Source organism: Manis javanica, chromosome 7, assembly GCF_040802235.1.
Source record: "Manis javanica isolate MJ-LG chromosome 7, MJ_LKY, whole genome shotgun sequence".
NCBI classification, from domain to species: domain Eukaryota; kingdom Metazoa; phylum Chordata; class Mammalia; order Pholidota; family Manidae; genus Manis; species Manis javanica.
The window spans coordinates 42,828,585-42,843,447 of NC_133162.1; the positions used below are offsets into that span (position 1 = coordinate 42,828,585).

The 14,863-nt window shown below is 37.5% G+C and overlaps 1 protein-coding gene across 3 annotated transcripts in view; it reads left to right on the forward strand.

Moving 5' to 3' along the window:
- The window catches only part of ECD (ecdysoneless cell cycle regulator), a 35,595-nt gene that overhangs the window by 16,743 nt on the left and 3,989 nt on the right, over positions 1–14,863 (forward strand). For 2 of the 3 annotated variants that reach the window (XM_036998858.2, XM_036998859.2), the window contains exons 10-14: positions 9,929–10,035; positions 10,171–10,354; positions 11,273–11,340; positions 12,614–12,828; positions 14,313–14,523. In XM_036998858.2, coding sequence (XP_036854753.1) covers positions 9,929–10,035; positions 10,171–10,354; positions 11,273–11,340; positions 12,614–12,828; positions 14,313–14,523 — 785 coding nt within the window. Of the gene's footprint in view, positions 1–9,928; positions 10,036–10,170; positions 10,355–11,272; positions 11,341–12,613; positions 12,829–14,312; positions 14,592–14,863 lie in introns of those variants that run through there. The other variant, XM_017663166.3, reaches the window with a different exon arrangement.

Here is a 14,863-nt window from a genome sequence, read left to right on the forward strand (position 1 = left end):
CACTTTTCATTTCCTTAAACAGCTTTTCCATTGCATTCACAACTTAGCTAACTGTTTGGTGCAAAAGGCCTAGTTTTCAGCCTGTCTTGGCTTTCAATGTGCCTTCCTCACTAAGCTGAATCACTAAGCTTTTGATTTAGACTGAAAAATTGTGATTCTTCCTTTCACTTAAACATTTAGAGACCATTGTAAGGTTATTAATTGGCCTAATTGGTTGTGTCTTAGGAAATAGGGAGATCTGAGGAGAGGGAGAGAGACAGGGGAGCTGCCAGTTAGTGGAGCAGTCAGAACATACATATTTATGAAGTTCATCATCTTATATGGGTGTGGTTCGTGGTGCCCCCAAATAGTTACAATAGTAACTCAAAGATCGCTGATTATACATCGACATAACAAACATAATAATAATGAAAAAGCTTGAATATTGCAAGAATTACCAAAATGTGACACAGGGACATGAAGTGAGCAAATAATGTCGGAAAAGTTGTGTTGACAGATTTGCCATAAACCTTCAATTTGTGAAAAACACAGTATCTGCAAAGTGCAGTAAAATGAGGTATGTCTATAATTTGGCAAAGGTCACACAGCTAATAAACAACAAACCTAGGGTCCAGCTCATAGTCTGGTATTGAGCCATTTTGTGCTTAATTTCTATGCGAGTTCTGGGCCATGTTTAGCTTTTTGGGTGGGTCTGAAAGACAGAGTAAATTAGGCGTTCAGCTTCCAAATCAAATCTCATTCTAACCTGCCATACATTTTCTGGAGGAAGAAAGAAACAAACACAGGTTAGAAGGAAATGGTATCCCTTTAAAATTTAGTAGAGTTGAGTTTCAGTTCTGGTAATGATGGAGTACATTCCAATTTAACCCCTTGCCAAGTACAAGTCCTGGACAGAATATAAAAAACAGTTATTTGAAGACTTTGGAGAACAGCAGAAGCAGACAGTAATTGCAGGGAATAGGACCCTTGAAAGAAGAAAAACACAATGGGTAAGGTCCACATTATCTGACTTGTCCCCTAAGGGTGCTCCTATGCACTGTGGCACAAGCAAAATAGAGCCCAAGCAGAAAGCTTTACTCCTGTTGGCCTGAAGAATCAAAGGTCAGAATTTCAGTATTGGAGAAAGTTTAATCTATGTTTGCAAAATTGAATTTGACATACTTAAAACATTTAAATAACATGAAAGAGTTAGCTTTGGATATGTTACGGTTTAAAAGGTGAAAGTTGTATGTGTGTTTTGTTGCTGGGCTTTTTTAAAAATCTGGTTTTGAACTCCAGTCGTTTTGCCTATATCTCACACACCACATGTTTTGTAGTAGAGTGTTCTTTGAAGACTGCATGAAGCAAAGATAATGCTGAAAACTCTAACCTTAGTTATCTGTGAGACGGTGGTGACGTTACAACATCCCATTCATAGGGATGTCTAGGGGGTGCCTTGTCCCACTCGCATCAAATTTATGGTAGTGATTAGTGGAAAAGAGGATGCCTTCTTAGGGTATCATTTCAGAAAACTTGGGAAAGAGAGTCAGGAGAGTAAAGAAGGAGCCTTCATGTTTAGGAGTGGCCTTCATTATACTGTCTAGAGTGTAATGGTGAAAAATTACAACAATATGAGTCCATCAATAGTAGATAAATGAAGTATCATGTATTTTTGATGAACTACTATCCATTTAATTAACCAGAGGTTAGCTAAATACACATAAATCGAAATCGATCAGGAGCCAAGATGGCAATGTGAGTAGGACAGTGGGAATCTCCTCCCAAAAACATATATATATATTTGAAAATACAACAAATACAACTATCCCTAAAAGAGAGACCAGAAGACACAGGACAACAGCCAGACTACATCCACACCTGCGAGATCCCAGTGCCTGGTGAAAGGGGTAAGATACAAGCTGCAGCCTGGCAGGACCCGAGGCCTCTCACCCCAGCTCCCAGCAGGAGGAGAGGAGTCGGAGCAGGGAGGGAGAGGGTGCCCAGGACTGCTAAACACCCAGCCCTAGCCATCTGCACCAGAGCGCAGACACACAGTGCATGCATTGGGTGCTGGAAACTAGGGAAACAGGACAGTAAGACCTGTGAGCGGGTCCAGAAGCTGGTGCCCCTGTGACAAAGAAAAGCAAGTGCTTTTTGAAAGTCTTAAAGGTACAGGGACCTCACAGCTAGACGGAAGCATCCTGGGTCACAGTCCAGCAGCTGGAAATTCCAGGGATCTCTGGGTGCACTAACCCCCTGGGCAACAGCTCTGAGACCCCTCATGGAGGTAAACAGCCAAACAGCCCCCCGTCCATTACCACTCCGGGGCCCCGCCATAGTAGAGCAGCAGCCTGAGGCTGGCCACGCCCACAGCAAGGGAGCTTCCTCCATACCGGCTGGGCAAGATAACAGAGACCCAGTCTACATGCAATTGCCCAACACAAGCCACTAGGTGTCACAGTTGTCCCAGTAAAGAAAGGCCAGGAGCCAAGTGGAAAGAATCTTGACTCTCCCAAGTGACAGACAAGTCAGTAGCTCACCATTGTACCTATAAACATGAAAAGGCAAAAAAATTTGATCCAGACAAGACTAACCCAGACAGCTTCGACATCTTCTACATCTTCCCCTGAGAAGGAACCTGGGGAGATAGATTTAACCAGTCTTCCTGAAAAAGAATTCAAAACAAAAGTCATAACCATGCTGATGGACTTGCAGAGAAATATGCAAGAACTAAGGAAGGAGAATACAGAAATAAAACAAGCTCTGGAAGGACTTCAAAACAGAATGGATGAGATGCAAGAGACCATTAATGGACTAGAAAACAGAGAACAGGAATGCAGAGAAGCTGATGCAGAGAGAGATAAAAGGATCTCCAGGAATGAAAGAATTTTAAGAGAACTGTGTGACCAATCAAAACGGAACAATATCTGCATTATAGGGGTAACAGAAGAAGAAGAGAGAGAAAAAGGGATAGAAAGTGTCTCTGAAGAAATAATTGCTGAAAATTTCCCCAAACTAGGGGAAGAAATGGCCTCTCAGACCACAGAGGTACACAGAACTCCCATACAAGGAATCCAAGGAGGGCAACACCAAGACACATAATAATTAAAATGGCAAAGATCAAAGACAAGGACAAAGTATTAAAGGCAGCCAGAGAGAAAAAAAAAGGTTACCTACAAAGGAAAACCCATCAGGCTATCATCAGACTTCTCAACAGAAACCCTACAGGACAGCAGAGAATGGCATGATATACTTAATGCAATGAAACAGAAGGGCCTCGAACCGAGACTACTGTATCCAGCACGATTATCATTTAAATATGAAGGAAGGATTAAACAATTCCCAGACAAGCAAAACTTGAGGGAATTTGCCTCCCACAAACCACCTCTACAGGGCATCTTACAGGGACTGCTCTAGATGGGAGCACTCCTAAAAAGAGCACAGAACAAAACAGCCAACATATGAAGAAGGGAGGAGGAGGAATAAGAAGGGAGAGAAATAAAGAATCATCAGACCATGTTTATAATAGCTCAACAAGCGAGTTAAGTTAGACAGTAAGATAGTAAAGAAGCTAACCCTGAACCTTTGGTAACCACAAACTTAAACCCTACAATGGCAATAAGTACATACCTTTCAATAATCACCCGAAATGTAAATGGACTGAATGCACCAATCAAAAGACACACAGAGTAATAGAATGGATAAAAAAGCAAGACTCATCCATATGCTGCTTACAACAGACTCACCTCAAACCCAAAGACATGCACAGACTTAAAGTCAAGGGATGGAAAAAGATATTTCATGCAAACAACAGAGAGAAAAAAGCAGGTGTTGCAATTCCAGTATCAGACAAAATAGACTTCAAAATAAAGTAACAAAAGATAAAGAAGGATATTACATAATGATAAAGGGCTCAGTCCAACAAGAGGTTATAACCATTATAAATATATATGCACCCAATACAGGAGCACCAACATATCTGAAACAACTACTAACAGAAATAAAGGAGGAAATAGAATGCAATGCATTCATTCTGGGAGACTTCAACACACCACTCACTCCAAAGGACAGATCCACCAGACAGAAAATAAGTAAAGACACAGAGGCACTGAACAACACACTAGAACAAATGGACCTAATAGACATCTACAGAACTCTACATCCAAAAGCAACAGGATACACATTCTTCTCAAGTGCACATGGAACATTCTCCAGAATAGACCACATACTAGGCCACAAAAAGAGCCTCAGTAAATTCCAAAATATTCAAATTCTACCAAACAACTTTTCAGACCACAAAGGCATAAAACTAGAAATAAACTGTACAAAGAAAGCAAAAAGGCTCACAAACACATGGAGGCTTAACAACACACTCCTAAATAATCAATGGATCAATGACCATATCAAAATGGAGATCCAGCAATATATGGAAACAAACGACAACAACAACACAAAGCCCCAACTACTGTGGGATACAGCAAAAGCAGTCTTAAGATGAAAGTATATAGCAATCCAGGCATATTTAAAGAAGGAAGAACAATCCCAAATGAATGGTCTAATGCCACAACTATCAAAATTGGAAAAAGAAGAACAAATGAGGCCTAAGGTCAGCAGAAGGAGGGACATAATAAAGATCAGAGAATAAATAAAATTGAGAAGAATAAAACAACAGCAAAAATCAATGAAACCAAGAGCTGGTTCTTTGAGAAAATAAACAAAATAGATAAGCCTCTAGGCAGACTTATTAAGAGGAAAAGAGAGTCAACACAAATCAACAGAATCAGAAACGAGAAAGGAAAAATCATGACGGACCCCACAGAAATACAAAGAATTATTAGAGAGTACTATGAAAACCTATATGCTAACAAGCTGGGAAACCTAGGAAAAATGGACAACTTCCTAGAAAAATACAAACTTCCAAGACTGACCCAGAAAGAAACAGAAAATCTAAACAGACCAATTACCAGCAACAAAATTGAAGCAGTAATCAAAAAACTACCAAAGAACAAAACCCCTTGGGCCAGATGGATTCACCTTGGAATTTTATCAGACATACAGGGAAGACATAATACCCATTCTCCTTAAAGTTTTCCAAAAAATAGAAGAGCAGTGGATACTCCCAAACTCATTCGATGAAGCCAGCATCACCCTAATACCAAAACCAGGCAAAGACCCCACCAAAAAAGAAAACTATAGACCAATATCCCTGATGAACGTAGATGCAAAAATACTCAACAAAATATTAGCAAACTGAATTCAAAATTACATCAAAAGGTTCGTACACCATGACCAAGTGGGATTCATCCCAGGGATGCAAGGATGGTACAACATTTGAAAATCCATCAACATCATCCACCCCATCAATAAAAGAAAGACAAAAACTACATGATCATCTCCATAGATGCTGAAAAAGCATTTGACAAAATTCAACATCCATTCATGATAAAAACTCTCAGCAAAATGGGAATGGAGGGCAAGTACCTCAACATAATAAAGGCCATTTATGATAAACCCACAGCCAACATTATATTGAACAGCGAGAAGCTGAAAGCTTTTCCTCTGCGATCGGGAACTAGACAGGGATGCCCACTCTCCCCACTGTTATTTAACATAGTACTGGAGGTCCTAGCACGGCAATCAGACAAAACAAAGAAATACAAGAAATCCAGATTGGTAAAGAAGAAGTTAAACTGTCACTATTTGCAGATGACATGATACTGTACATAAAAAACCCTAAAGACTCCACCCCAAAACTACTAGAACTGATACTGGAATACAGCAAAGTTGCAGGATACAAAATTAACACACAGAAATCTGTGGCTTTCCTATACACTAACAGTGAACCAAAAGAAAGAGAAATCAGGAAAACAATTTCATTCACAATTGCATCAAAAAGAATAAAATACCTAGGAATAAACCTAACCAAAGAAGTGAAAGACTTATACTCTGACAACTACAAGTCACTCAAGAGAAATTAAAGGGGACACTAACAAATGGAAACTCATCCCATGCTCGTGGCTAGGAAGAATTAATATCATCAAAATGGCCATCCTGCCCAAAGCAATATACAGATTTGATGCAATCCCTATCAAATTACCAGCAACATTCTTCAATGAATTGGAACAAATAATTCAAAAATTCATATGGAAACACCAAAGACCCCGAATAGCCAAAGGAATCCTGAGAAAGAAGAATAAAGTAGGGGGCTCTCACTCCCCAACTTCAAAGTCTATTATAAAGCCATAGTAATCAAGACAATTTGGTACTGGCACAAGAACAGAGCCACAGACCAGTGGAATAGACTAGAGAATCCAGACATTAACCCAGACATATATGGTCAATTAATATTTGATAAAGGAGCCATAGACATACAATGGTGAAATGACAGTCTCTTCAACAGATGGTGCTGGCAAAACTGGACAGCTACATGTAGGAGAATGAAACTGGACCATTGTCTAACCCCATATACAAAAGTAAATTCAAAATGGATGAAAGACCTGAATGTAAGTCATGAAACAATTAAACTCTTGGAAAAAAACATAGGCAAAAACCTCTTAGACATAAACATGAGTGACCTCTTCTTGAACATATCTCCCTGGGCAAGGAAAACAACAGCAAAAATGAACAAGTGGGACTATATTAAGCTGAAAAGCTTCTGTACAGCGAAAGACACCATCAGTAGAACAAAAAGGAACCCTACAGTATGGGAGAATATATTTGTAAATGACAGATCTGATAAAGGCTTGACGTCCAGAATATATGAAGAGCTCACACGCCTCAACAAACAAAAAACAAATAACCCAATTAAAAAATGAGCAGAGGAACTGAACAGACAGTTCTCCAAAAAAGAAATACAGATGGCCAACAGACACATGAAAAGATGCTCCACATTGCTAATTATCAGAGAAATGCAAATTAAAACTACAATGAGGTATCACCTCACACCAGTAAGGATGGTTGCCATCCAATAGACAAACAACAACAAATATTGGCAAGCTGTGGAGAAAGGGGAACCCTCCTACACTGCTGGTGGGAAGGTAAATTAGTTCAACCATTGTGGAAAGCAGTATGGAGGTTCATCAAAATGCTCAAAACAGACTTACCATTTGACCCAGGAATTCCACTCCTAGGAATTTACCCTAAGAACGCAGCAATCAAGTTTGAGAAAGACAGATGCACCCCTATGTTTATTGCAGCACTATTTGCAATAGCCAAGAATTGGAAGCAACCTAAATGTCCATCGATAGATGAATGGATAAAGAAGATGTGGTACATATACACAATGGAAAATTACTCAGCCATAATAAGAGGGCAAATCCTACCATTTGCAGCAACATAGATGGAGCTGGAGGGTATTATGCTCAGTGAAATCAGCCAAGCGGAGAAAGAGAAATACCAAATGATTTCACTCATCTGTGGAGTATAAGAACAGAGGAAAAACTGAAGGAACAAAACAGCAGTGGAATCACAGAACCCAAATGGACTAACAGGTACCAAAGGGAAAGGGACTGGGAGGATGGGTGGGTAGGGAGGGATAAGGGGGTGGAAGAAGAAGGTGGGTATTAAGATTAGCATGCATAATGGGGGGGTGGGAGAAAGGGGAAGGCTGTACAACACAGAGAAGACAAGTAGTGATTCTACAACATTTTGCTATGCTGATGGACAGTGACTGTAAAGGGGTTTATATTGGGGACCTGGTATAGGGGAGAGCCTGGTAAACATAATATTCTTCATGTAAGTGTAGATTAATGATAACAAAAAAAAAAGAAAGAAAGAAAAGGGGGATTACTCCCTGATAGGATAAAACTAACTGTAAATCAACGATTAATGCAAGCTTTAAATATCCTTAATTTTGATCACTTAAAGGGTGTCAGATGATCAGCTATGGAGGTACATTTTTCTGATAATATTCCTTTCTCTTAAAAAAAAAAAGAAGCAGTTCCTGTGTGGTGACCTCCAATGAGTTCTACACAGTGGTATAGAGGGCATATCAAAGTGTGGGCAAAGGGTCTGTTTGTGTTTATACAGAGAATCAAAGCGTAATTTGGCTACCCAGAAAATGAACAATACGATATGAAGAAGAACTTCCAACATCAGCACTCTCTGGAAGACTCATACCAGAAGATGATCATCAAAAAACCTCAACAAAGATCCCGGCACTGCTACAGCTGTAGCTGCATCCATCCCACCGGTTCCTGGACTTGCTGTGGGAATGAAGAAGGAGATATCTAAGCTGGCCTGTGCATACAGTAAAACAACAAATTTGACTGCATCTATACTGTTGGAACTCAACCAAGAATTAGGAGAAGTGCAAGTTGTAGCGCTCCAAAATCTTACAACTACAGACTATCTACTGTTAAAAGAACATATGGGATGTGAACAGTTCCCAGGAATGGGTTGTTTTAATTTGTCTGATTTCTCTCAGACTGTTCAAGTACAGTTGGACAATATCCATCATATCATAGACAAATTTTCACAAATGCCTAGGATGCCTAACTGGTTTTCTTGGTTTCACTGGAAATGGCTGGTAATTATAGATCCGCTTTGGTTATGTAACTGTATTCCTATTATGTTAATGTGTGTGCGCAATTTAATTAGTAGTTTAAAACCTATACATGCTTAAGTTACTCTACAAGAAGATATGTCAAAGAAATAATCAATCTTACCATGTTTTCTTCCGCCTGCTACTTCTATAGCTTTTCTTCTTCCTTCCTAATTACAACCCTTAAATAGAATTCGTGCCTCATATCGAATTTACCGAGTATCATAATTCCCCCAGGTGGTAAAGATACCTCAAGACAAATGCTGGGCATAGAAGCCACAGGACATAAATCTGCAAAGAAGTAAAAAGCTAACGTTCTCAAACAATATGGCTTCTCTCTCACTTACCAACTTTACATTTCCCTGTATGGCTCCAGAAGATGACTGGTTAGCCAGAGACAGGTAAGATTCCTCAAGGGAGGAACTACCTAAGACAGGCACTGTCGCAGGGGGGCCATCAGATGAGAAATTGGGGATCAACAGAGGTGAGGCTTAGAACCTCACCCCCCCTGTTCTGAGAGAAATCTTCTGCATCCGTGGATGTTTTATTGCCCTTGTCTAGCTTGGATTAACACATAGTCTACAGGCACACACCTGATCATCTACATTTGCTCTCTTACAACACTAAACTATGTTTTCTACCTTTATCTTGCATCTACCTACCACTTCAGCATTTTATTAAAAATAATAATAATAATAATAAAGGGATAAATGTGGTATCCACATATAAATCAAGTATAATAATCAAACAAATATTCATATTTGAACTGATTGTTTATATTTCTTAATGTGTGATCCAAACCGAAAGTTTCTGTGATGACTGCCCTTGCACTGTTCACCATGTAAGAACTTACTCACTATGTAAGTATTTGTTCACCATGTAAGAACTTGTTCGTTATGCTTCAGAAGATTGGAAACTGATGAAAATTAGGCTTGGGGTGGATTAATGATTGTGCATTGACCATTGACTCCCCTATACATAATTTTATTGTTGGTAACAACCATTTGATCAATAAATATGAGAGATGCCCTCTCAAAAAAAAAAAAATCAAACGAATAATCATATCTGACCTGATTGTTTATAGTTCGTGATGCGTGATCAAAACTGAAAGTTTCTGTGATATGACTGCCCTTGCACTGTTCACCATGTTAGAACTTAGTCACTATGTAAGAAGTTGTTTACCACGTAAGAACTTGTTCATTATGCTTCAGAAGATTGGAGACTGTTTAGAATTAGGCTTGGGGTTGAATAATGATTGTGCATTGAGTCCCCTATACAGAATTTTATTGTTAACAACCATTTGATCAATAAATATGAGATGCCCTCTCAAAAAAAAAATACTATGTTTTTGTGATTATTTTTCTGAGCTGTTTTATTTTTAAAAATCATGTTTTTTATTTTTTGTAGCGCTCAAGCTATGAGCCCAGGTGAAGAAATCTTAACCCTGTTACAGACAATATCATTTGATATAGAAGAGCTTAAGAAAGAAGAAGCTAATCTTCCCCCAGAAGATGGTAAGTGATGGACCAAAGATATAGCAGAAGGCTTAGAAAGAGTTAAAGCATTCCACTAAGTCTCACAGGGTCCTTCCTTGAGAGTACCTGTCATGCTGGTGTTGTATGGCAGCATCATGCTTTCTTCTTTTTCAGATGACCAGTGGTTAGATCTCTCACCACATCAGCTGGACCAGCTACTGCAGGAAGCTGCTGGCAAAAAAGCTGCAGAGCCTATTTCCAAGGAGGAAAAGGAGAACTATGACTTAACTCAAGTCTCAGAGAGCATGAAAGCTTTCATATCCAAAGTCTCAACCCACAAAGGAGCAGAGCTGCCTCGGTAATTGGTGTTGAAATATAAATATATAAATAGTTCCACTCCATATATTTAAGTCATTCAGCCATTGCCAGTCCCCACCCCACCTCCCTCTTTTTTTTTTTTTAAGTAAATGATTTGTACTGCTTTGTTTCCCTCTTTTGGTGCCTAATGCCTTGATAAGCTACTTATCTGGAGTCAGTAAGCCAGAGACCACTCAACAGATCTAAAAGCCGCCATCTCAGAGCTGTGCAGGGAAATCATGTACTTTACTCTAAAATTTTACTCGAAACTGCATGGACTCTTAACATGTAATTCTCAGCAAGCTCAGACTTGTGATCTCCTACCCAACAGCAGATTGGAAGCTTCAAACTCAAAGGGGCTAAAAGAGTACATCAGAGGGAGAAATAATAACAGAAGAAAAGGGAAATTGTATTTGGCAAGTAATAGGAAAAAAGATAGAATTGTTACTTACACAGCAAATATATATTAGCATTGGTGCTCTTAAACCTCATGAGATTAAAATTCATGTTCAATGTTCTTTCTCTAAGAAAGCAGGAGCAAAGGAAGGTATGTTCTTATTTATTCTTAAAGATTTGGTTCTTAAAAGAGATTGGCATATTTAAATGAACTCAAATAAGTAACTTCTTTTCTAATGCTAGGTATATCTTGTGGGAGGTGGAGGGTAAGTAGGTCCCGAAATAGCATGAGTAAAATGTACATAAACAAAGTGCAATTTTTACTTTTATTTCATCAGTCTTTCCCATTTCTGTTGCTCTGCAAGATCAACATAAATATTTTAAAAATTTTAACTACAGTTTTCCTTGCTGTGCCTCTTTTGAGATTGTATCTCTGGTGGTTTTCCTAAGAATGGCACAACTATAGAAAAAGTTTCAAAGAGTTGTATATGGAATAAATTGTCTTTTTCCTTTAATCTTGCAGAGAACCTTCTGAGTCTCCAATCACTTTTGATACAGATTCTTTTCTTAATTATTTTGATAAGATTTTAGGTAAGTTATAGTATAATGTTTATTTTCATTTTAAAATTGTAAGTAAGGTGACTGTTGCTAGAGTGTTGGAGCATTGGATCTTTCAGAAGTCAAAATATTTGCTTTCTCTTCATGATTTTGAGTTGCTTCCAAACATAAATTACTGATTTTGCAGAGGATGCTTAGCTCAGTGCCTGACTTAGTAGCTGTTCATTAAATATTTATTGAGTGAGTGAATGTTGTGTGTGTTTAGATAGGGTTTTTACCTTGGCCCCCATACTATATTGTTTTTTTCTCTTTTAGACTTATAGTACTTACACTCTAATAATAAAAAGACAAATTGCCAAGTAAAAAAAAATCAACAAAGAATATAAACAAGCAGTATCTTGAAAAAAGAAATATAGACAATAAATATTTGAAAACAGTTAACTGTTTCTAGTAAGCAAGTGAATACACAATAAAAATAAGAACTAATTTTTTTGCCCATCTATTGTCAAAAATTTAAAAGATTGATTATAACCAGTTTCCTCAAGGGTTGGAGAAATGAACATTGTCAAACTGGGGCTAGATGTAACTTGCCTTTTCAGAGGGCAGTTTTGATACTCTAGAATGGTCATAACCTTTGACTCAGCAATTTCACTTCTAGGGATTAACTCCATGAAAATGATAGGTGTGCTGAGATGGTGATTGCAGCACTATAATGGCAAAAAATTGGAATTTATTAAATGTTCACTGAGAGGCAAGTGGCTAAAAAATCATAGCACATCCATATTATGAAATACTGTGTAACCTTAATAAAGAATGAGGCCCATCTACATGTGTTAACAGAGAAGGACATCCAAGACATATAAAAAATTGGAAAATCAAACCATAACTGAATATATATGTAAAAAAATTACATGTGTTATCTATGAATGTACAGAACTGCATAGATAAATGCCCGAATACCCACCAAACTGTTTAAAGATACTCACCCTTGGGAAAAGAGTGAGATGTGATAGTAACTCTGTATGGCTTGAATGTTTACATCAAAATGTATTTATGTATTATATAATTTCATAATTTTTTAAATAAAAATTTTTAATTTTGAATGAGCATTTAAAAAAAAAGTTGATTCAGTTCAGCCTGTGTATTTTTCTACAAGTATCTGCTAACAGTTTTTTGCAATCTGCAACCATTTTCTGGAATGGATTTTTGTGAAGTACTTTGCCTATGTATATTCATTCCTTTCTGCAGACAATATCACTCAAAAAACATTTACCAAGTGGCTCTTTCTGTGTTGGGGTCTGTGTAGGACCATGGCCTCGGGAGTCGGACTCTGATGATCTGGATGAGGAAGACTTTGAATATTTAGAGAGTGATGATGACTTGGATCTCAAAACACAGGATCCTGGGGAAGAAGCATCTGTAAAAGGAACTCTTGATGGTCTCAAGTCATACATGGCCCAGATGGACCAGGAATTGGCACATACCAGCATTGGCAAAAGTTTCACCACCCAGAAGCAAATGGTATGTGTGTTTGTTCAACCTCTTCCCCTGAGTCTATATATTTTACTCTCCGTTTTTCTTTGTCTTTTGATTATAATTTTTTAATGGTAAATTTGATTTTTTGATTTGAAGAATGTAAGATTGCTAATTTTTTTCCCAGCTCTGGTAGGGTGAAGGATTATAACTTTATTTTCCTAAATTTAAGCTTAGTTACATTACTTATTCTATGTTACATTGGTATTTAAAGTAAAAAAAACATATGATGTGTTCAGAGTAGTATGTGGTTGCATAGTTACTAATAGCTTAAATTGATTTTTTTTTTAAATAAAAAGGATTGTAAATATCCAAATAATTTTAAAGTCTATTAAAAGTGCTTGTTTTGTATGTTTCCCTAATTTAGAGCCAAATTTAAGATTCATCTTCCACTCAATTTTTTTTTTTTTTTACTCTAGTATTTATACTAGAACTATTTAACCCTAGACAGATATATCATGGAAAGAGAATGGATCCTGGAGTCTCATGTATTAGGGTTTAAAATCCAGCTCAGCCACCCACTGTAAATATATCCATTAACTAATAATCCTCATGTCAGAATTAACATGAGAACCAAATGATACAAAGTAAAATCCATAATGGGTCCTTAATTAATGTTAACTCTCTCTGCTTTGATAATCAAACCACATTTAAAATTGTAATCTCTTCCAATATTGCCAAAACATATTGAAGCCTTCATTAGATTTATCTAAAGTGGTGTTTCTTAAATTTTAATGTGCATCTGAACCACCTAAAGAACTTGTTAAAGTACAGGTTCTGGTTAAGTAGGTCTGGGGTGAGGCCTGAGATTTCACATTTCTACTAAGCTCCCAAATGATACACATGCTGCTGTTTGTGGATCACACTTTGAATAGCAAAGATATAAAGATCTATAGATCAGGCTACAATCTTTCAAATCTTTTCTCCAACCTGTGAAGCCAAAGGCTTGAGAAACAATTCAGAGTCTATAGTTTGACCCCACAAAGCCTCAGATTTTTACTTTAATTTTTTTTCATGTTGGGGAGGGGTGGGGGAAGGAATCTAGATTCTTTCATTCAGAGAAAAATTGTAATTTTTTTAGATCTAGAAAATTTAAATTTTTTAAATCTAAAAAAAATTTTTTTTAAGTTCATTTTTCTGTTTATTTCTTTTAAAACTCTTAGGCAACTTTTAAAACTCTTAGGCAACTTAAATCTCCCTTGGGCTATTTCACAATAAGGAAGAAATCCATGCAATTTGTATAAAATTTCCTAGAAAGAAGTGTGTTGTCACTGTTGAAACCAAATTTTAAAATGTTTAATGTGTGTTAAATTACAGTTTATTAGACTTCATTTTTACTGTTTCATGAAGGATAAGAAATTTTTTTATTTGGAATTCAATTTTACATTATTGCTTAGTTAGCTTTTTATTGTAACTACCATCCAGTCTAATGGCATATTATCCCATGATTTTCTTTTCCCTATATGAATAAGGAACCTCTATCTCAGATTGTCAATAACAGCTCAGATGAGGAAGATTCTGGTGCAGAAGGATCTATTATGACAGCCGCAGATATAGATCTGAACCTGGTTTCAAATATATTGGAATCCTATAGTTCACAAGCTGGACTGGCAGGACCTGCTTCTAACCTTTTACAAAGCATGGGAGTACAGCTGCCTGACAGCACTCATCACAGACCCACAAGTAAGCCAATGAAAGATTAACCAGCACACCTAGCCACTCTTTTTTCTTAAATAAATATTGAGTCTGATTGTGCTCGTTTCTAGTTTAGATTACTCATTAAGTAAAAATGTTTCATTACAAGTTTCACAGGTTGACTTCTACCCTGTGAGTCCCAAATGTTGCCCTCTCTGCTTAAGTCTTTGTGATCCCAACTCGGGTGCATACAAAGTTTTGAAGTCAGCAGGAGAGAGAAAATTGAGCCCCTGGACAGCCCCTGAAAGGAAGATAGGCAAAAATAAGGAATGAAGGAGGTTTTGTTTTATTCTAGCTACCAGAACTGACCTTTAGCCAGGCTCACTGT